The sequence below is a fragment of the Chionomys nivalis genome, chromosome 9 (genome assembly GCF_950005125.1).
Source record: "Chionomys nivalis chromosome 9, mChiNiv1.1, whole genome shotgun sequence".
In the NCBI taxonomy this organism is placed as follows: domain Eukaryota; kingdom Metazoa; phylum Chordata; class Mammalia; order Rodentia; family Cricetidae; genus Chionomys; species Chionomys nivalis.
Window position 1 is genome coordinate 13,769,069 of NC_080094.1, and position 21,764 is coordinate 13,790,832.

At 44.7% G+C, this 21,764-nt stretch overlaps 1 protein-coding gene across 2 annotated transcripts in view; it reads left to right on the forward strand.

The window, feature by feature from the left end:
• The window catches only part of Wfdc3 (WAP four-disulfide core domain 3), a 46,194-nt gene that overhangs the window by 14,544 nt on the left and 9,886 nt on the right, over positions 1-21,764 (forward strand). The window contains exons 3-4 of one of the 2 annotated variants that reach the window (XM_057781113.1): positions 144-329; positions 726-1,075. In XM_057781113.1, coding sequence (XP_057637096.1) covers positions 144-329; positions 726-742 — 203 coding nt within the window. In that variant the 3' untranslated portion in view covers positions 743-1,075. Of the gene's footprint in view, positions 1-143; positions 330-725; positions 1,076-21,764 lie in introns of those variants that run through there. The other variant, XR_009057732.1, reaches the window with a different exon arrangement.

Genomic DNA, 21,764 nt, shown 5'->3' on the forward strand with positions numbered 1-21,764 from the left:
TCCTCCAGCTTCCCTGCTTCCAGCCACACCTAGTTGGGAGTCGGGGTTGGTTCACCTGGGCCTTGAATCTAAAAGTTGTAGGTGGAAATTTGGGAAGAGAGGAGCCAGCTCCCTGTCTTTCCTTGTTCTGGTGTTCTCCACAGGGCGGGATGGCCATTGTCCCAGAATCCTGGTGGGCCTGTGTATTGTCAACTGCATGGTGGATGAGAACTGTCAACCCGGGGAAAAGTGCTGCAAGTCAGGCTGTGGCCGCTTCTGCATCCCCCGGCTCCAGTCACTTAAACAGCTCACAGACTCCAACGGGACCCATGGGTCTAATCCTAAATTAGGTGAGTATTGCCCATGATGACCTTTGACCGGCTATGAAGTTGACAGCTTTCACTGCTGTTAACACTCCCATTAGCTGCCAGGAAGGCGGCTTCTGAAGGCCATGAAGAAAGATCCTGAGTCACAGACCACACCCTTCATATGGACGTGGTGGGATTACTGTGCTTACAGTGGGCGTGGCTCTCTGTGGTAGAGATAGGAGGGCTGGGGGCAGGGCAACAAAACAGAGCAGATACCATTCCTATTTGATAACCGGAGATGAGGGGCCAACTTCTAAGTGGCAAGAATCTTCAGAACCAGTTAGGAAGTCCATCGAGGCTCCCAGGACGGAAGGGAAATGGCTGGGCAGTGGGAGCCTGAAAGGCATCGCTGTGACCTGAAAGGTCTTCTCTTTGCAGAGGCTGGAGCACCCTAGCTGTCCTGACTGTCTGGGGCTCCAGGAATCTTCTGGAAGCCAAGAGGGGTGATGTCCTAGGGTTTGTGACATCCCTCAATTATCAGTCCTTCTCTTCTTTGCTTCTACTGCTGCCTGGAGCACACGGAACAGCCCTGGGGACAGACACTTCTCTTTCCCAATAAAGCGCTGGCATGGACCCTCTTGTCTGTACTGTGCAGGGGCTCAGATGAGGAGGGAGCTAGTGTGTCTGCTTGTGCATGACGCTGGCCTATGAAACCTATAGAATAAAGAAAGATAGCAGATTCTTTTTTTTTAATGTAACACATATAAAAAAGAGTATTAATGTGCAACCTGAAATGATAATTAAATAAATTAGCCATTGCATGGAGCTCCAGTAAAAGGTTAATGTGTAACACCTTTGTCAATCTTGGATGAGTTTAGTCATCTTGGAAATAATACATCCTGACTTGTTTAATGCATATCAAGGGAAAGCAAATTTTTTAAATGTTAAAAAATAGTAATTGCTCTGTGTGTGTGTATGCATGTGTATGTGTGTGTGTAAGTTGCATGTGCATAGTGCACATGTAGGTTTCAGATGACAACTTTGAGAATTTGTTTCTTTCCACTGTGTGGGTTCTGGGGATGGGACTCAGGTCATCAGACTTGTATTCATTCCGTTTTTTGCCAACTAGTCACCTCACATTTTAAAAAACCTTTCTACTTTCCTCTTCTGTTTTCTGTCAGATATTAAAAATGTCATTGTCTTATGCCAAGTGTGTTACAAGATTAGTTTTTTTTTGTTTGTTTTGTTTTGTTTTGTTTTGTTTTTGTTTTTTTGAGACAGGGTTTCTCTGTGGTTTTGAAGCCTGTCCTGGAACTAGTTCTTGTAGACCAGGCTGGTCTCGAACTCACAGAGATCCGCCTGCCTCTGCCTCCCAAGTGCTGGGATTAAAGGCATGTGCCACCACCACCTGGTTAGTTTTTGTTTTTTTAATTTTGAAGTTTCATATAGCCCAGGTTAGCTTCAAATTTCTACGTAGCCTTGAACTCCTCCTGATTTTCTTTTTTTCCTAGAGATTTTAAAAAATTTATTATGTATACAGTTTTTTGCCTGCATAAATGGCTACATGCCAGAAGAGGGCACCAGATCTTACTATTGATGGTTGTGAGTCACCATGTGGTTTCTGGGAATTAAACTCAAGACCTTTGGAAGAGCAATCAGTACTCTTAATCTCTGAGCCATCTCTCCATCCTGAATCCCTGACCTTCTTATGCCCACTTCCCCAGTGCTGGCATTATAGGTGTGCGCCACCATTTCCTGCTTGGGTTTTTATTCATTCTACTTACTCACAGTGTGTTTCCACTGTACTTGGCTGATCTTTGACACAGTTTCTGACTCTTTCACTTTTTCACAAACTAAGCATGTTACATTCAAAATGCTTAGATTTCCTCAAGATGGCAGTATCATACCTAACCCTACTAGACGTCCTTGCAATGGCTGATTTATTTGACTAGTTATCCCGTATTGGACACTGATACTTTTACACACATGCACACATGCGTGCGTGCACACACACATGCATACACACACACATGCTTTATGTAACTTTTTGTTTTGTTATTCAAGACAGGGTTTCACTGTGTAGCCTTGGCTGTCCTGGACCTCACTCTGTAGACCAGGTTGGCCCCAAACTCACAGAGATTCACCTGCCTCTGCCTCCTGAGTGCTGGGACCAAAGGTGTACACCACCACAGCCTAGCAAAATTCCAGTTTCTTAAATAGCTCCCCACATAACTCTCAATAAATATTTGAGTGAATGAAAGAATGAATGGAATTTCTTAATATGTCAACTGAGAATTTTTGGGTTATAAGCAGAAAATCCAATGAGGGGCTTGTTCAACAAAGATACAGCATGAAACAGGATGAAGCTGGCTCAGCAGCTCAAAGGCTCAGGCTTTGTCTTTGTGCTGGTGACCTCATCCCTTCACTGACAACAGCATCACTCTCCTGGCGACTTTATCACTTTACCTGTGACCTCATCCCTTCACCTGTGACCTCATTCCTTCACTGGTGACCTCATCCCTTTACTGACAACATCATCACTTCCCTGACGACCTTATCACTTCACCTATGACTTCATTCCTTCACTGGCGACCACATCCCTTCACTGGCGACCACATCCCTTCACTGGCGACCACATCCCTTCACTGGCGACCACATCCCTTCACTGGTGACCTCATCCTTTCACTGGTGACCTCATCCCTTCACTGGTGACCTCATCCTTTCACTGGTGACCTCATCCCTTCACTGGTGACCACATCCCTTCACTGGTGACCTCATCCCTTCACTGTCACCTCATCCCTTCACTGGTGACCTCATCCTTTCACTGGTGACCTCATCCCTTCACTGTCGCCTTATCCCTTCACTAGTGACCTCATCCCTTCACTGGTGACATCATCACTTCACTGGTGATTTCATTCCTTCACTGTCACCTCATCACTTCACAGGTACAGGAGGGTTGATGGAAACTCTAGATGGCATAGCAAGGTATTGATGGCAGGGCAGAAAGATCTTTAAATTTTTTTGTTTATTTATTTTTATTTTATGTGCATTGGTGTTTTGCCTTCATTTCATGTACATCTGGGTGAGGGTGTCAGGTCTGGAACTGGAGTTAACCAGAGACAACTGTGAACCACCCTGTGGTGCTGGGAATTGAACCCAGGTCCTCTAGAAGAGCAGTCAGTGCTCTTAACTGCTGAGCCATCTCTCCAGCCCCATCCAGAAAGATCTTTACTCTTCCCCACACTGTCACTCTCTTCCTGTGATAGCCTCCTGAGAAGTTGTCTCGGAGAGGCTAGAGAAGCAGATGTTTGCAGAGCGAATGGCTTAGCTGTGCTTCGGACCTGGCATGAGATATAAATCCAAGATTCTGTCAGCGGAGAAGGGAAGAGCCCTGCCTGGCCCCCTGGGTAATACAGATGCTGTACCGGCACAGGTACATGCAATTAAAATCAGGTTGATGTTGCTAGGTGTGGGCGGGTGAGATGGCTCTGAGTAAAAGTGCCTGCCCCCAGGTCTGCTGGCCTGAGTTCAGTCCTCTGGATTCACATGTGGAAGGGAAGAACCTGCTTCAGCAAACTGTCCTTTGACCTTTTCATACACGCATTGTGGCATGCATACCCAAGCATGAGCACACTCTCTCTCTCTCTCTCTCTCTCTCACACACACACACACACACACACACACACACACACACAATGTAATAAATATAAAAAATGCCAGGTAAAATTCTAGATATTACTGTGTTGAGAACACTCATTTTTCTGAGCAGCCTTGTGTTGGAGCTGGATGATCTGATGACAAGTGGCCACATTGTGCCATGAGTTTTACGGTGGCTGGTCCAAAGACAGTCATGACTCTGAGAAGGACCGGTGTCTGACAGACTGCTAACCAGTTGCTGAGATCCCTCTTCCACTATTTTGTTTATAATTTTATTGTTTACTTAAACATCCAAATAAAAAAGCAAGTGTTTTTCTTTTGAGATGGAGTGTTGCTTGTGTTGCTCAGACTGGCCTTGAACTCAAAGTCTCAGGGGATTCTCTTGTCTCCTGAGCCCCCAAGTGCATGGCACCTTGTCTAGCTTTATGTATATAATTTAAAAAGCAATATGAATAGAGACTTCAGGGAGAGCAGTTGAGGCTGTCCGCCCCTGGGACCTTCAGATGCTGAAAGGTGGTTTTCTTTCAGATGAGGATGGGACCGAAGGGTGGGGCCGGTGAGCCAGATCTCTTCTTCCACCAGATGGGGGCTATCCTATGTAGCTTGTGTCTATAGCAATGGTATGAGGGGAGGGAGGGATGGAGGAAAGGAGAAGAGAGAGAGGGAGAGAGAGAGAGACAGACAGACACAGAGACAGACAAACACACACAGACAGAGGGAGAGATACAGACACATATAGAGGGAGAGGGAGAGGGAGAGAGAGGAGGGAGAGAGATAGATGTATAAACACAGAGAGGGGGAGAAAGAGAGGGAGCAAGAGAGAGCTTAAATTTCCAGGTCTTTCTGCAATCTCTAGGCTCTTGTCTTTACTGCTGTCTCCTAAACCAAAGAAGCAATGCAAAGCTTTCCTTCCTCGAGTTTAAGTCCCTTTCAGCCTGAATTGTGTGAAGCGGGTCCCTATGAATCCTGATCCTACCAGCTGTCTGCCGTCTTTGCACACCAAATTAACCTTTGACCAGACTGAGAAGCCACCCTCTCTTGCACCCTCATCTTCCTTAATGTGGACATCTGACCCCCATTTGGGGACTGGAAAAGATCTGTGCTCTCTGCCCCTTTCCTTGACCATCTGAGTCCTCTGTGCCCTTCCCCAGCAATACCAAGAGGCTCCAGCACCTCTCCCTGCTGTTCTGCCTCTCATTTTTTTTTCTCCCGTGGACGTGACATCAGTGGTAAGTGGAGGTGTAGGGTGATAAGGGTGGGAGGTTGACCTTGAGTTGAGTCAGGGGGATGGGTGTGTAGACCGACCAGCTTCACACAGACTGACAAACACAAGAATGAGTTCCGTCCCTAAGGAAGCGGAGGGAATTCTTCCCTGGGCTCTCTGTTCTGAGCCACCAGAGGGCAGCAGAAATCTAGGTCAAAGACCATGAAAGGACACATTAGGAAGCTAGATACAAAGTTCACGGTGGTCTGAGTTCCTGCTTTGCTACTGAACCACACCTAATAAATCACGGTAGCAGGTCACACCCTCCCTCTTCATTATGTGATGTGTTTCTTCTGGTGGGCAATATTTATCTTGGGAATGTTATCCTCCAAGTTTCAGTGTTTCCTATACAAAGCCATAGGTCAAATTGTTGAGTTCAAGGGCAGGACAACAATTTTGCTTTGATCAGTGTGTGTGTGTGTGTGTGTGTGTGTGTGTGTGTGTGTGTGTGTGTGATGGGCAAGGAGTAACTTGCAGGCATCCCCAATCCTGCCAGGCTCTCTGGGTGGTGTTTTCTAGATCTGATGGCTTGTCTTTGCATTTGGTGGTTAGGAAGCCAGGATGCACATGCTGAAGCCTTCTTATTAGTAACCATTCTTCCTCTTTCCTTTGTTTTCTTCCTGTCTTTCCTTCATCTTCCTTTCTTCAGTTTCCTTGTAACTTCAGAGCTCTTTATGAGTTTAGCATTGTGAATCTTTTTCTGTTTTTCCTTTCTTTCTCCTCTTTAGTTTTAGGAAAAGGGCACATGATCATTGCTGGGATATTCAGAACAACATACAAAATTCCAATGGAGATCTTTTCAGTAACAGATGTTTGTCGCTAACATACTAGTGAAAGTCCGTCCCTCTAGACTTCATTTTATGGGTGGGGATTAGTTCCTTTTTCATTGCTGTGATGACATACCCAAGGCAGGCTGCTTTATGAGAAAAAGAAATTTACATTGACTCTTGGTTCTGGAGGTTTTGAGATTAAGGGATCACATCTAATGATGGATGTTTTGTTGACAGAGTGCTGAGGTGTCACAGAACATCATAGGGGAAGGGACAAAGAGTGCACATATGTCTGTATGTATGGTCATTCCCGCTTCTTCTTCCTTCTCCTTCTTTGTTTTTTTGAGACTGGGTTTCCCTGTGTAGCCCCAACTGCCGTGGAACTCACTCTGTAGACCAGCCTGGCCTTGAACTCAGAGATCTACCCTCTCTGCCTACAGAGAGCTGGGACTAAAGGCATGTACTATCTTGTCTGGCTTGTTTCCTTTTCTTAGAAGAGCACTAGAATTTGATGAAGGGAACTCTACTCTTATCCAAATCCTTCCAAAGGCTCACCTCTAAGCACTAAAATCAAATGAAGTTTCAAGTTTGTCTTAATGGGTGTAAAACCTCAGCATGAGAAGTCTCTGGAGTCGTGCAAACTATATTCAAACAATAGCATACCTGGGAATGCCACCATGAGATCCAGCTGGAAGGCATTTTCTCAATTAGGGAGCAATGGAGAGGGCCTGGCTCATGGTGGGTGGTGCTGTCCCTGGGTGGCTTACAATCCCCACAACCAGGTACCATAATATAAAGGGGGAGAAGTGAATTTTGCAAAAGGAAGCCAGCTGCTGTCAGGAAGGAAAAGGCATGCCCCTACGCGTTGTTAGGGGTAGAGACAGCATTTACCAGTTTAAAAGATTTCTTTATTTGATACCTGTGTACTACACGTGTGCTTGGTGCCCTCAGAAGCCAGAAGAGGGCATCTGATCCTTTCAAACTGTTGGGAGCCTGTCTCATGTGAAATACATGGGCGCTGGGAAACAAACCTTATTCCTCTGGAGGAGCAACTGCTTTTAACCACCGAGTTCTTTCTTCAGCCCCGGTGTAGAGCTATCTCTTCAATCCCCATTATTTAATTTTAAGTTAACCTGTTATTGCACTTATTTATTAATTCCTTTTTTTTTTTTTTTTTTTTTTTTTTTTTTTTTTTTTTGGTTTTTCAAGACAGAGTTTCTCTGTGGTTTTGGAGCCTGTCCTGGAACTAGCTCTTGTAGACCAGGCTGGTCTCGAACTCACAGAGATCTGCCTGCCTCTGCCTCCCGAGTGCTGGGATTAAAGGCGTGCGCCACCACCGCCCGGCTATTTATTAATTCTTTTTGTGTTGGGGCAGAGGTTGGTGCCAAGTGCCTTTCTTGATCTCACTTTATCTTACCTTTTGAGATAGAGCCTCTTGCTGGACCTGACATTTGTTGATTGGCTAAACCGGCTGTACAACAAGTTCTGGGGAACCCACTTGTCTGAACTCCTTCCTTGCATTAGGGTTATAGATATACAACTCTTGTCCCATCCATGGTTGGCTGTTGACTTTTTACAAATTTTAATTTTTATTCTTTACGTACATTATATCCTGACTACAGCTTTCCCTACTTCCACTTCTCCCAGGCCCCCAGCACCTCCCTTCTCCCCAAGGTCCACACCTTCTGTTGTCCTTCAAGACCAGGCCTTTCGGTGCCATCAACCAAACATGGAACATGGCATAACGAATTGCAATAAGACTAGACACAAAACCTCATATCAAGGCTGGATGAAGCAAACAAAAAAGGAGGAAAAGGTTCCAAGAGCAGGCAAAAGAGTCAGAGGTTCCCCCCACCTCCTGCTATTTGGAGTCCCACAAGAACACCAGGTTACACAGCTCTAATGTGTACAGAGGGCCTAACTCAGACCCATTCAGGGTGTGTGAAGGTCACTCCATTTCTATGAGCCCTGTTTAGTTGATTCTGTGGGTTTTGTTCTTGTGGTATCCTCTTCCTCTCTGGCTCCTAGAATCCTTCCTCCCCCTCCTCTCGGGGGTTCCACTGGCTTCACCGAGGGCTTGGCGGTGGGTCTCTGCATCTGCTCCTCTCAGTGGACATGCAACAGTTTTGACATGGGGTTGGGCATTGTGCCCACGCTAGCGCAGCAGGCACTCACTGTCTGAGCCATCTTCCCTGGGCCTACACTCGCCTTTTTTTTTTTTTTTTTTAAAAAGAAACATAATTGGGAACTATCAAGAAACAGAAGAAACCTAAGAGAAAAGTGTGTACTGAGTTCTTTGTCTCTACTGAGCATGTTACTTAGTCATTTTTTGAACTGGAATATAGTTCTCAAAAGCCTTCCAAAGCAATTGCATTTGAGGTGTATTTGTAAAATACCAAATCTATATTTTTTTCCAAGACAGGGTTTCTCTGTGTAACTCTGACTGACCTGGAATTCACTCTGTAGACCAGGCTGGCCTTGAAATCACAGAGATCCGCCTGTCTCTGCCTCCCAAGTGCTGGGATTAAAGATGTGCACTACCACCACCTGGCTTCAAACACCAAATCTTAGTATAATCAGAAGGAGAAAAACATTCCCCAATCTCATAAATTGGTATCAGGTAAATCAAGTTTATGGTATCAGACCAGAGAACAAAGTTTCATTTGAACACAGCACAGTTTGGAATACTGGACTTGGAGATTTTGATTCAATACTTAGAGGCGACTAGAACCTTCTTGTTTCCTTGGCCCTCTCCACCCCTGCATTGTGGTAATCCCTTGGGAGATGGAGTGAGTGCTAAACCTCTAATCTATGGTTTCTGCCACTTCCCTAGAGTTTCCCAAAGTTGTGCCCTTCCAGGGTCTGCGGTCGCTAGTGTTCAGACTGAGCTGGAAGCTGACTCATCTGGGACCACAGTCCCATTCGTTACTTATGGGCACTAGGATACTGGGTCATGTCTAGATTCCGTTGTGAGGCTCCATTGTTGGCAAGAATTTGAATACTCAGAGCACAGGCAGTGACCCTCCATACTATGACAGCTCAAGACTTGGAGCTCCCAGCTCCAGTGTCCTGGTTTCTATAGTGCCACCAACTGGGACGCCAGAGACGTTTGTCTAGTTGATCTGGGGCAGTTGCGAGATCTGAATAAGAGTTATTTTGATCCATAACGAAAGTCAGCAACGAAGACAGCTAGAGAGCAAAGAAGGAGGATGCCGCAGGGATTGACTCATGAAAGGGAATGGACTGGTTCCTGTAGGGGGTCATAGGTCCTTTATATCAGAAGTATGCTGGCTGAAAGTGAGGCATGAATTCAGGCCAGAGCTGAAGTTCAGGAACATCTCAGTTAAAATTATCTACAGCTGACCAGGGGGAAAGATTAACAAGGCAAGGGAATGAGCAAGAGTTTTGAGCTCTAAGTGTAAGAAGTTTCAGCTTTATTCACTCAGCACGGCGTCAGCATCTTATATCTCATCCTTTGCTTGCTTCCACTTCCTGATTGGTTGGCCAGATTTGGATTAGTCTTTCTGTTAATAAGTAAAATTTTGTGATTATTATTATTATTATTTTGGTTTTTCGAGACAGGGTTTCTCTGTAGCTTTGGTGCCTGTCCCGGAACTAGCTCTTGTAGACCAGGCTGGCCTCAAACTCCCAGAGATCCGCTCCCAATTTACTTAGGAGATTTTGTCTTTTTCTCCTTCCTATTCAACTAGTTCTTAAGGTATCACGCCGACTCCATAGCTGTCTATTGCTAATGTTTTACCTAGAAACAATCAATAAACAGGTGTAATGCTAGGTCGTGGGAATATGCAGGCTGGCAAACCAGCTCCTCTGCTTTGGAGTATGAGGCCTCTGTCTAGACGACAAGCACCGGACTGTGACTGGTGTCTTCCCCATGCTCCTGATGCTCCACCAAACAGCAACCTAAGTAGCTTCTTATGAGGTTCTCAAAGACCCAGGCCATTGCCATAGTAGTGAGACGCTGGTCTGAGAGAGAGGACCTCTGCATCCATGTCCTTCTGAGTGAAAAGCAAGGAATCAACTGCTTTGAGCTTTAAATTTCTTCCTTTTTTTGTTATGATCTCTCTCTTTTTTAAAAAAAATTATTAGTTCTTTGAGAGTTTCACATAACAGGTTTTGATCATATTTATCCTCTTTCCACAACCCCTCCCAGATCCATCCCCTACCTTCTCTTTCTTTTTTTTTTTTAAATATTTATTTATTTATTATGTATACAATATTCTTTCTGTGTGTATGCCTGAAGGCCAGAAGAGGGCACCAGACCTCATTACAGATGGTTGTGAGCCATCATGTGGTTGCTGGGAATTGAACTCAGGACCTTTGGAAGAGCAGGCAATGCTCTTAACCGCTGAGCCATCTCTCCAGCCCCCTACCTTCTCTTTCTAATTTCATGCTTTTTTTTCCTTTGTGTAACCCAAGTTGACTTGGAACTCACTACATAGCCCAGGTTAGTGTCAAACTCTTAATAATCCTCCTGCTTCAGACTCCTGAATGTTGGGGTTGCACAGTAAAGCCACCATGATTGCTGAGGCTTTGGTTTTCAGCTCGCAAACCCCTCATCCGCATCTGGAAGTAATTTCTAGGGTCCTTGCTCATTTTACCTAGCATCTTTTTTAAGTGTCGCCTGTAAAACCGTGATCCCAACCATCCAGCATCATCAAGAGTAGAGTGAGCTTACCTGCTTATGAATGCAATAGAATTCGCAGAGTATTTACTTTTAAAGTTGTTCCTGTTGCCCCCACAGCCAGAGAAGACGAAGGGCTCACATAACGATGTAACCTTGTTGAAGTAGTATCTATACAGATACAAGCCACAGAATCCCCTTCTTACAGGATGGTTGCAGAGCGCTGTTGATAAGAGACCAGGTTCAGAGCCTCTTATTAGAAGAATCATCACTCTTTTCTTTATGGACCCAAGCTATGAAAGCTCTCCCCTGCCCCCATGTAAAACTGATTTTATCACTGGGGCGCAAGCTTGAATACCTATAGCATGAACTTTGCTCTCTGTGTGATACAGGGACAGTAAATCTGAGCTGTCCCGGGCCAGTGTGATGGAGGACACTTGGAGAAGGACCACACCCTTCACCTTCCTCGGTATTCCTTATTCACATTAAGCATCCGCTTCCTGAATCTCTACATGCTCTCCTTGGCTCTGGAAGCGAACATCTCACTTGGTATCTGTAGGCACTCATCATTTGGACCCTTCCTTTAGGCCCCCATCACCCAGAGTATACAAACATGTATGTCAAAGAGTCCACCTTGCACATCTACGCCTAAAGTCTTGGTTTCTGCTGCCAAGTCTGGCAGACCCTCCTGCCTCCAGGTCTCGAGAGGCCTCCCTTACCCTGTTTCCCTTTGCTCACCCACCTAGACTTACCGGTTTTCGCTGGTAGTGTAGAAGTGGGTTCCAGCAGGGGCCGTGGTGACCATGTTGGAGACAAAGAAGTTAATATTGTTCTTCATGCGGCCCAGCTGTAGTCCTTTTCACGACTGGGAATTCTCTATCTCTGCTCTGAGCTTCCCAAAGTGCCCATTAGAATTCAAATTAAAGCAAATTAAGTAAGAAGCATGGAAGTGCAGATGATGGTCTTGGCCCCTCTGAATTCAAGGAATGTAACACAGTGGTCTATGAATATGTATTGAATAGAAATAAAACTCCTCTCTCTCTCTCTCTCTCTCTCTCTCTCTCTCTCTCTCACACACACACACACACACACACACACACAGAGAGAGAGAGGGAGAGAGAGAGAGAGAGAGAGAGAGAGAGAGAGAGAGAGAGAGAGAGAGAGAATTTCTCAGATACCCTAAGATAATTCCAAGTTTTATGATTCTCAATCTTTTTGTTGCTGAAACTCTTTGGGAGAAACTTAAGTTGATTTGACTTTTCTGTCTTCCTTTTTCTCCAACCTCTAATGGGAACTCAATATGATCGGACACCTCGGACCCACGGAATTTGATATAAGAGGAGGGTTTGGCTGATCCTCAGCCACACCATCCAGAGGACCCGACTCTCTTTCTCCTTCATGGTTTTCCTCCCGTTCACATGTTCATTTTTGCTTACCTCCAAGATACCCGCTTTCACAGAGCTCTTTTCTGACTCCTGGAGAAAACAACTTACTAGAAAGCATCTGCATGAGCATGGAAAAAGTGAGGAGCACAGGGCAAGGCGCATCCCCCGAGCCCCCATGGTGCTCCTGACAGCTGACGATGGAGATACTGGGGCTATGCTGAGGTGATATGTCTTAGGGGAGGAGCTTCTACTTCTCTGAGAAGTTGAACCCATGTTCCAAATTGAATTTCCCCAGGGCCTGGACAGAGTGCTTGTGTATCCAGAATCAGTGTAGTGAGCAGGACAGTGAGTCCTTGGGTACCCAGCCATGGAGTTTGAAAGACCATATTTGACAGAGCCCTAGGGATGAACCCCACCTCTTCTCTTCATCTATGGGCTACAGCTGCTTAAAACTCAGGCCATTGATGTTTCTTTTCATCATTTTAAAAAGTCGTTCATAAACAATGGGTTTCATTATAGAGTTTTCATATTTGCTTTCTCTACCCCCCCCCAGGTGCCTGGCTCCACTGCTCTTGGTCCTCCCCCCCCCCGCCTTCATGTCACATGTGTTCTTTTACTCTCTTATCCTTTTTCAAAATCTCCTTCCCTAAGGTCATCTTTCCCCTCTCAAGTTTCACGGCCTATTCCTGCTTGTACACGTACATGCATGCCTAGAACTTAAATCTCTTCTGAGAGCAATCATGTAGTATTTGTGTTTCTGAGTCTGGGGTTTGTGGCTTGAGATAATAACTTCCACCTCCCATCATCTTTCCTGCAAATGTCCCGATCTCTCTGTCTCTCTGGTCGGATGACACTTTGCTGTGTGCACGCACTACCTTTCCCATCCTTCCTTTTTGTTTTGTTTTTTGGAGCAGGGTCTCTGCACAGCCCCAGTTGTGCTGGAACTCATCTTGTAGATTAGGCTCTCTGAGGCCCTCTTGCCACTGCCTCACAAGGGCTGGGATTAAAGACATGTGCTATCGCTGCCCTGTACTAAGTTTTCATCTATCTATCTGTTTACCGATATACAGGTTGTTCCATTTCCTATTGTAGTTGTTGGCTTTTACTCTAGCCTCACGTTGGGTGGCACGATATAGTTGGTTGTTTTACTCTTGGCTTTTTGGGGGACCCATCACCCAACTCCCAAGTAAATCATATAGAGTCTTCTTCTTCTTTTTTTTTTTTTTTTTTTTTCGAGACAGGGTTTCTCTGTGGCTTTGGAGCCTGTCCTGGAACTAGCTCTTGTAGACCAGGCTGGTCTCGAACTCACAGAGATCTGCCTGCCTCTGCCTCCCGAGTGCTGGGATTAAAGGCGTGCGCCACCACCGCCCGGCTAGAGTCTTATTCTTGCTTATAAATAAATGCCCAGCCTTAGCTTGGCTTGTTTCTAGCCAGCTTTTCTTAACTTATCCAATCTACCTTTTACCTCTGGGCTTTTTCCTTTCCTTACTTCTGTATATCTTACTTTCATTCTTATTCCATGGCTGGGTGGGTGTGGCTGGGTGGGTGTGGCTGGGTGGGTGTGGCTGGGTGGGTGTGGCTGGCTGACTGGGTGGCTGGGTGGCTGGGAGGCTGGGTGGGGGTGGCTGGCTGACTGGGTGTCTGGGAGGCTGGGTGTCTGGGAGGCTGGCTGACTGGGTGGCTGGGTGGCTGGGTGGTTGTGTGGCTGGGTGGGTGTGGCTGGCTGACTGGGTGGCTGGCCCCTGAAGTCCTCCTCTCCTTGTTCTCTTGTTCCTTCTTCTTACTTCTCCCAGATTTCTCCTTCTATTTATTCTCTCTGCCTGGTAGCCCCGCCTATCCTTGCTCCTGCCTCACTATTGGCCGCTCAGCTCTTCATTAGACCATCAGGTGTTTTAGACAGGCATCTTCACAGTTAAACAAATGCAACATAAACAAAAGTCACACACCTTAGAATAATTTCCCATAGCATCCTGGGATTGTAATTCACGAACAGTGGGCATGGCTGTGCAAACGTGTTTGTGGTGGTTGGGTGTGTGTGCAGGGGCGAGCAGCCAGGTCTTATGGTTCTTTCAGTTTTAGGTCTTTGCTTGAGGGAATGCTTTCATGATTTCCAGAGTGGCCACACAATTTGCATTCTCCCCAGGAGTGAATATATTTCTTCTTTTCCTGCATCTTTACCTGCTTTGTTGCCGTTTACTTTCTTGGTGGCAGACCTTCTGGATGGGTGAGGTTGAAGAAAAAAAAAAAACACAGTTTTAAGGGGGCTGAAGAGATGATTCAGCAGTTCAGAGTGTGTGCCTCTCTTGCAGAGGACCTGAGTTCAATTCCCAGCACCCGCATGAGGTGGCTCACAACCGTCTGTCACTCCAGCTTCCAGGGGCGTCTAATGTCTCAGGTGCCTGCACTCAGATGCACATACCACCACCCATATATATTAATTATATATATATTTAATGTAAAATACACTTTTAAAATATTCTATTTTATGTGTTTGGGTGTTTTGCACGCGTGTCTGTACTGCTTGTGTGTTTGGTGCCTGCAGAGACCCTGGAGCTGGAGTTATAAGAAGTTGTGAGGTGCCCAATATGGGTGCTGGGAATGGAACAAGAACAGCAAGCACTTAGTCACCCAGTCTTCTCTCCAGTACCCTGTTTTTAAATTTGAGACAAGTTCTTACCAAGTTTTGCAGACTCATTCTGTAGCTCAGGCTGGCCTTGACCTCATTCTGTAGCCCAGGCTGGCCTTGACCTCACGCTAGCTCAGGCTGGCCTTGACCTCACTCTAGCCCAGGCTGGCCTTGACCTCATTCTGTAGCCCAGGCTGACCTTGACCTCACTCTAGCCCAGGCTGACCTTGACCTCACTCTAGCCCAGGCTGACCTTGACCTCATTTTGTAGGTCAGGTTAGTCTTGGATTTAAGAACCTCCTGCCTCAGTTTCCCAGGTAGTTGTGATTACAGACCCATGTCTTCCAGTTTGTTTTTCTGGGTTGAGAAAATTATTTCCCAGAATTTAGGACACCTGGATATTTTTCATTAAGGTCCTCTTTGTGGTTACATGCAAACACCGGAAAGGAATGCTAGCGCCGTGTGTCTCAGGGAGAGAAAGTGAGGTGTTCCATCTCAGAACTTGGTGCTTCAGATGAAAGAGACACAGGACAGAAAACAAGGAGGGTTATTAACTCTACCACTGCGTTTTCCGCTCGGCCTACTGGAAAACCACCAATTCATGAGTAACGCTTGGAGCACAGCAGTGACCGTTAGCACTCCCGAGGGAGAGGAGGGGTCAGTTTCAGACTAAGCAATTTCATGGACATGCTTCCCTCTCGGTGGTAAGTTTCTCTCTGTGGGGGTGGCTTCCTTACCCTTACTTCTAGCCCCAGGGCTAATTCTCATGCCCTTGGTGAGGATGGAAAAGAAAGGCTGTATTTTTATCCAGAGAGAGAACCTCGGTGCTGGAAAGAGGGCTCAGCAGAGGACCAGGGCTTCCTTCCCAGTGTCTACAAGGTGGCTCACAGCTGTCTCTAAACTCCAGTTCCACCGCTGTCTTCTGGCTTTTGTGGGTGCTGCATGCACAAAGCACACATAGACACATGCAAGCCAAGCACCCATGCCAAGCGATAAAATAGCAGGAAAAAAAAAAAAAAAAGAAGAAGAGTTGCGGAGGAAAAGTGCTTGATTGACTTACACTTCCTCATCTCCGGAAGTCAGGACAGGAACTCAAACAGAGCAGGAATCTGGAGGCAGGAGCTGATGCAAAGGCCATGGAGCGGCGCTGCTTAACACGGTTCACTCAGTCAGTTTTCTTAAAGAACTCAGGGCTAACAATCCAGGGGTGGTACCACCCACAACAGCCTGGGCCCTCCCCCACCAATCACTTGTTAAGAAAATGCCCTACTGCTGGATCTTATGGAAGCATTCTTTTTTCTTTTTTCTTTTCTTTTTTTTTTTTTTTTGGTTTTTCGAGACAGGGTTTCTCTGTGGCTTTGGAGCCTGTCCTGGAACTAACTCTTGTAGACCAGGCTGGTCTCGAACTCACAGAGATCCGCCTGCCTCTGCCTCCCAAGTGCTGGGATTAAAGGCGTGCGCCACCACCGCCCGGCGAAGCATTCTTTTTTCAATTGATGTTCTCTTCTTTCATATAAATCTAGCTTGTGTCAAGTTGACATAAAAATTAGACATACATGCATGTGCGTGTGTGTGCATCACACACACACACACACACACACACACACACAATGTGGAGACTCCAATTCAAACCACAATGTGAGGTTTAAAAATGCTCCCCACCAGCTGGGCGATGGTGGCGCACGCCTTTAATCCCAGCACTCGGGAGGCAGAGGCAGGCGGATCTCTGTGAGTTCGAGACCAGCCTGGTCTACAGAGTAGTTTCAGGACGGGCTCCAAAGCCACAGAGAAACCCTGTCTCGAAAAACCAAAAAAAAAAAAAAAAAAAAATGCTCCCCACCTTCAGAAGCCAAGAGGCCAAGTAGACGAAAACTTAACACCACAGAGAAGATGGATTTCACAGGTCTTTGAAGAACATGCACAAAAACAAATACCAGCTGACATCTGGGCATGGCGATATATGTCCGTAATTTCAGCCCTTGAGGAGGTGGAGGCAGGAGGATCAGGGGTTCAAGATCAGCTTTTGGGGCTGGAGAGATGGCTCAAAGGTTAAGAGCACTGACTGCTCTTCCAGAGGTCCTGAGTTCAATTCCCAGCAACCACATGGTGGCTCACAGCCATCTGTAATGAGATCTGGTGCCTTCTTCTGGCGAGCAAGCATGCAGACAGATAGAACACTGTATATATAATAAATAAATAATTAAAAAAAAAAGATCAGCTTGTGTCTACTGGCTAGTTTTTACACCAACTTGACACAGGCTCCAGCCATTTGAGAGGAGGGAAGCTCAATTGAGAAAGTGCCTCCACCAGACTGACTTGAGGGGAATCTTGCGAGGCGTTTTCTTGATTGATGATTTATGCAGGAGGGTTCAACCCATTGTGGGTGATGCCACCCCTAGGCTGGCGGTCTTGGGTAATATAAGAAAGCATGCTGACTTTAACCCATAGTGATCTGATAAGACACAGGGGTTACTCCAATTTTTTTGTATAGATGGAAGTTTGCTTTGTTACCGAGTATGTGATCAGTTTTAGAGAAGGTTCCATGAGGTGCTGAGAAGAAGGTATATTCTTTTGTGTTTGGGTGGAGTGTTTTGTCCATTTTATTCATGACATCTGTTAGTTCCCTTATTTCTCTGTTAAGTTTCTGTCTAGTTGACCTGTCCATTGGGGAGAGTGAAGTGTTGAAGTCTCCTTTATTAGTGTGTGGGATTTGATGTGTGATTTAAGTTTTAGTAACGTTTCTTTTACATATTTGGGTGCTCTGGGATTAGGGGCATAAATGGTCTGGATTGAGACTACATCTTGATGGATTGTTCCTGTGATGAGTATAAAATGTCCTTCTCCATCTCTTCTAATTTATTTTAGTTTAAAATCTATTTTGTTAGATATTAGGACAGCTACATCCACTTGTTTCTTAGGTCCATTTGGTTGGAAAATCTTTTCCTAACCCTTTACTCTGAGGTAGTGTCTGTCTTTGAGGTTGAGGTGTGTTTCTTGTATACAGCAGAAGGCTGGATCCTGTTTTTATACCCATTCTCTTAGCCTGTGTCTTTTTATAGGTGAATGGAGTCCATTGATACTAGGAGATATGAATGACCAGTGGTTGTTAATTTCAGTTATTTTTTGGTAGTAGTGTTTGTGTTTTTCCCTTCTTTGGGTTATGCTGGTGGGGGGGTTATCAGATGCCTGTGTTTTTGTGGGTGCAGTTAGCTTTCTTGGGTTGTTGTTTTCCTTCTAGTACTTTCTGTAGGGCTGGGTTTGTTGATACATATTGTTTAACTCTGTTTTTGTCATGGAGTATCTTGTTTTCTCCATTGATGGTGATTGAAAGCTTTGCTAGACAGAATAATCTGGGCTTACATCTGTGGTCTCCTAGTGTCTGCAGCACATCTATCCAGGACCTTTTGGCTTTCATGGTTTCCATTGAGAAGTTGGGTGTAATTTTGATAGGTTTACCTTTATATGTTACTTGACCTCTTTCCTTTGAAGCTCTTAATATTCTTTCTTTATTCTATATGTTTTACATTTTGATATTATATGACTAGGGGACTTTTTTTTTTGATCTAGTCTATTTGGTGTTCTGTAAGCTTCTTGTACCTTCATAGGAATATTCTTCTTTAGGTTGGGAAAGTTTTCTTCTATTTTTTTTGTTGAATATATTTTCTGTACCTTTGAGCTGAGTTCTCCTTCTTCCATCCCTATTATTTTTAGGTTTGGTGTTTTCATGGTGTCCCAGATTTCCTGGATGTTTTGTGCTAAGAATTTGTTGGATTTAATGTTTTCTTTGACCAATGAGTCTATTTCCTCTATAGTATCTTCAGCACTTGAGACTCTTTCTTCTATCTCTTGTATTCTCTTGGTTATACTTGTCTCTGTAGTTCCTGTTCATTTACCTAGATTTTCCACAACCAGAATTCCCTCAGTTTGTGTTTTCTTTATTATCTCTATGTCTTTATTATGTCTTCAAGTCTTGAACTGTTTACTTTACATTTTGTTTTTTCTTGGTTTTCTTTGAGGGATTTATTAATTTCTTCCAATTTTTTGTTTGTCTTTTCCTCCATTTCTTTAAGGGAGTTTTTCATTTTCTCTTTAAAAGTCTCCATCATTTTCATAAAGTTATGTTTAAAGTATTTTTCTTCTGTTTCTTCTGGGTTAGGATATCAAGTCTTGCTGTTGTGTGACCACTGGGTTCTGGTGTTAACATGTTGCTTTTTAGGTTGTTGGATGAATTCTTGCATTGGTGCCTAGTTTCTTCCTTCAAATAAGGCTGGAGTGTCTTTCCATCTTGGTTCTATCCTTGCAATGGCTGTCTAAGTGTTTGGGAATTTTTCTTGGTCTGTTCTGTACTGTCAATGTCTGTTTCTCAGAAAGCCTCTGAGGTCTCTATAAGCCTGCTCTGTTGGTCTCCTCTCTTGGTTCGCTCTCTTGTTCCTCTCTCTTGGTCCCCTCAGTATTGTAGCAAGCTCTCAGCTCTTAGGTGGGGTGGGAGCTAGTAGCTTGGAGGGTCTGGTGGGCGGGGTTGGGTTTTGGGGGAACCTACCTGCAGGAAACTTTCTGCTGGCTGGCTAGAAAAGCCAAGGGAGTTGGGGGAGGGGCCCAGGGTTTTGTCCCACTGTGGAGGTCCTAGAGAGTGGGGGGTTCCGCCGCGTGACTGTTCACTCACCTCTTAGTCCCCTCAGTATTGGAGTAAGCTGTGTTTCAGAATTCTACCGAGGTTGCAGGAGGATGGGTGGGTTTGGGGGCAGGGTGGGGCTAGTAACTTGGATTGACTGGTGGATGGGTTTGCATTTTGGGGGAGCAAGAGTACTGTCAGAAAGCCTACAAACTCATGGAAATTGAACCATGAACTACTGAACTACCCCGGGTCAAGAAAGAAATAAAGAAATTAAAGACTTCCTTGAATTCAACAAAAATGATGGCACAACATATCCAAACCTATGGGGAGGCACTATGAAAGCAGTGCTAAGAGGAAAGTTCATAGCACTACGTGCCCACATAAAGAAAACCGAGAAAGCTCACATTAGTGACTTAAGAGGAAAGTTCATAGCACTCAGTGCCCACATAAAGAAAATGGAGAAAGCTCACATTAGTGACTTAACAGCACACCTGAAAGCTCTAGAACAAAAAGAAGCAGACTCACCCAGGAGGGGTAGAAGATAGGAAATAATCAAATTGAGGGCTGAAATCAACAAAATAGAAACAAAGAAAATAATACAAAGAATTAATGAAACAAAGAGCTGGTTCTTTGAGAAAATCAACAAGATAGACAAACCCTTATCCAAACTTGTTAAAAGGCAGAGAAAGAACATACAAATTAACAAAATCAGAAATGAAAAGGGGGACATAACAACAGATACTGAGGAAATTCAGAGAATCATTAGGTCATACTACAAAAACCTGTATTCCACAAAATTGGAAAATGTAAAAGAAATGGACAATTTTCTAGATAGCTACAATATACCAAAAATTAAATCAAGACCAGGTGAGCAATTTAAATAGACATATAAACTGCAAGGAAATAGAAGTTGTCATCAAAAACCTCCCAACCAAAAAAAGCTCAGGGCTGGATGGCTTTAGTGCAGAATTTTACCAGAACTTCCAAGAAGAGCTAATACCTATACTCCGCAAAGTGTTCCACATAATAGAAACAGAAGGAACATTTCCAAACTTAAGAGAAGGCCATGCACCCTGCCCTGTGGAAAGTCCAAGGCCCTCCCTACTACATCTAGGTCGAGCAAGGTTTACATCTAAAGGGAATAGGATCCCAAGAAACGGTACATACAGTAGAGACAAATCCCAGTGTCACTATCAGAGGCCCCTCAGTCTGCTCCAACTGTCAACCCCCTTCGAAGGGGCTTGGTTGCTCCCATGCTCGTTCACTCCCAGTCCAGTTGTAGTTGGTGAGCTACCATTAGCTCAAGCAACCTGTCTCAGTGGGTGAACCCCTCATGATCTTGAATTTCTTGCTTATACTCTCACTCCTTCCACTCTTCAACTGGATCTTGGGAACTCAGTCCAGTGCTCTGATGTGCATCATGGCCTCTGTTCTGATCAGTTACTGGACGAAGATTCTATGATGATATTTAAGATAACCGTTAGACTGACTACAGAGTAAGGCCAGTTCAAGCCCCCTCTCCTCTATTTCTTAGGGTCTTAGCTGGGGTCATCCCTGCGGGTTCTTGGGCATTTTTCTAGATCTGGGATTCTTGCTAACTCCAGAGTGGCTTCCTCAATCAAGATATCTCTTTCCTTGCTCTCATATCTGTCCTTCCTCCATCTCGACTATCCCAATTCTTCAAGTAGGAGACCACTTTCTAAATATAACCCAAGTAGCACAGATACTGAGAGCAACAATAAATAAATGGGACCTATTGAAACTGAGAAGCTTCTGTAAGGCAAAGGACACAGTCAATGAAACAAAAAGGCAGCCTACTAAATGGGAAAAGATCTTCACCAACCCCACATCAGACAAAGGACTGATCTCCAAAATATATAAAGAACTTAAGAAATTAGACATCAAAATTCTAAATAACCCAATTAAAAAATGGGGTATAGAGGTAAAGAGAGAATTTTCAACAAACAAATCTCAAATGGTCAAAAGATACTTAAGGAAATGTTCAATATTCTTAGCCACCAGGGAAATGCAAATAAGAACAACTCTGAGAAGATACCATCTTACACCTGTCAGAATGGCTAAGATAAAAAACACCAATGATAGCTTTTGCTGGAGAGGATGTTGAGTAAGGGGAACACTCCTCCATTGCTGGTGGGGGATGCAAGCTTGTGCAACCACTCTGGAAATCAGTATGGCAGTTTCACAGAAAATTGGGAATCAACCTACCTCAGGATCCAGCAATACTGCTCTTGGGCATATACCCAAAAGATGATCAATCATACTACAAAGGCATTTGTTCAACTATGTTTATAGCAGCATTATTTATAATAGCCAGAACCTGGAAACAACCTAGATGCCCCTCAATTGAAGAATGGATAAAGACAATGTGGCACATTTACACATTAGAATTAGAGTACTACTCAGTGGTAAAAGACAATGACATCTTGAATTTTGCATGCAAATGGATGGAATTAGAAAACACTATCCTGAGTGAGGTAACCCAGTCCCCAAAAGATGA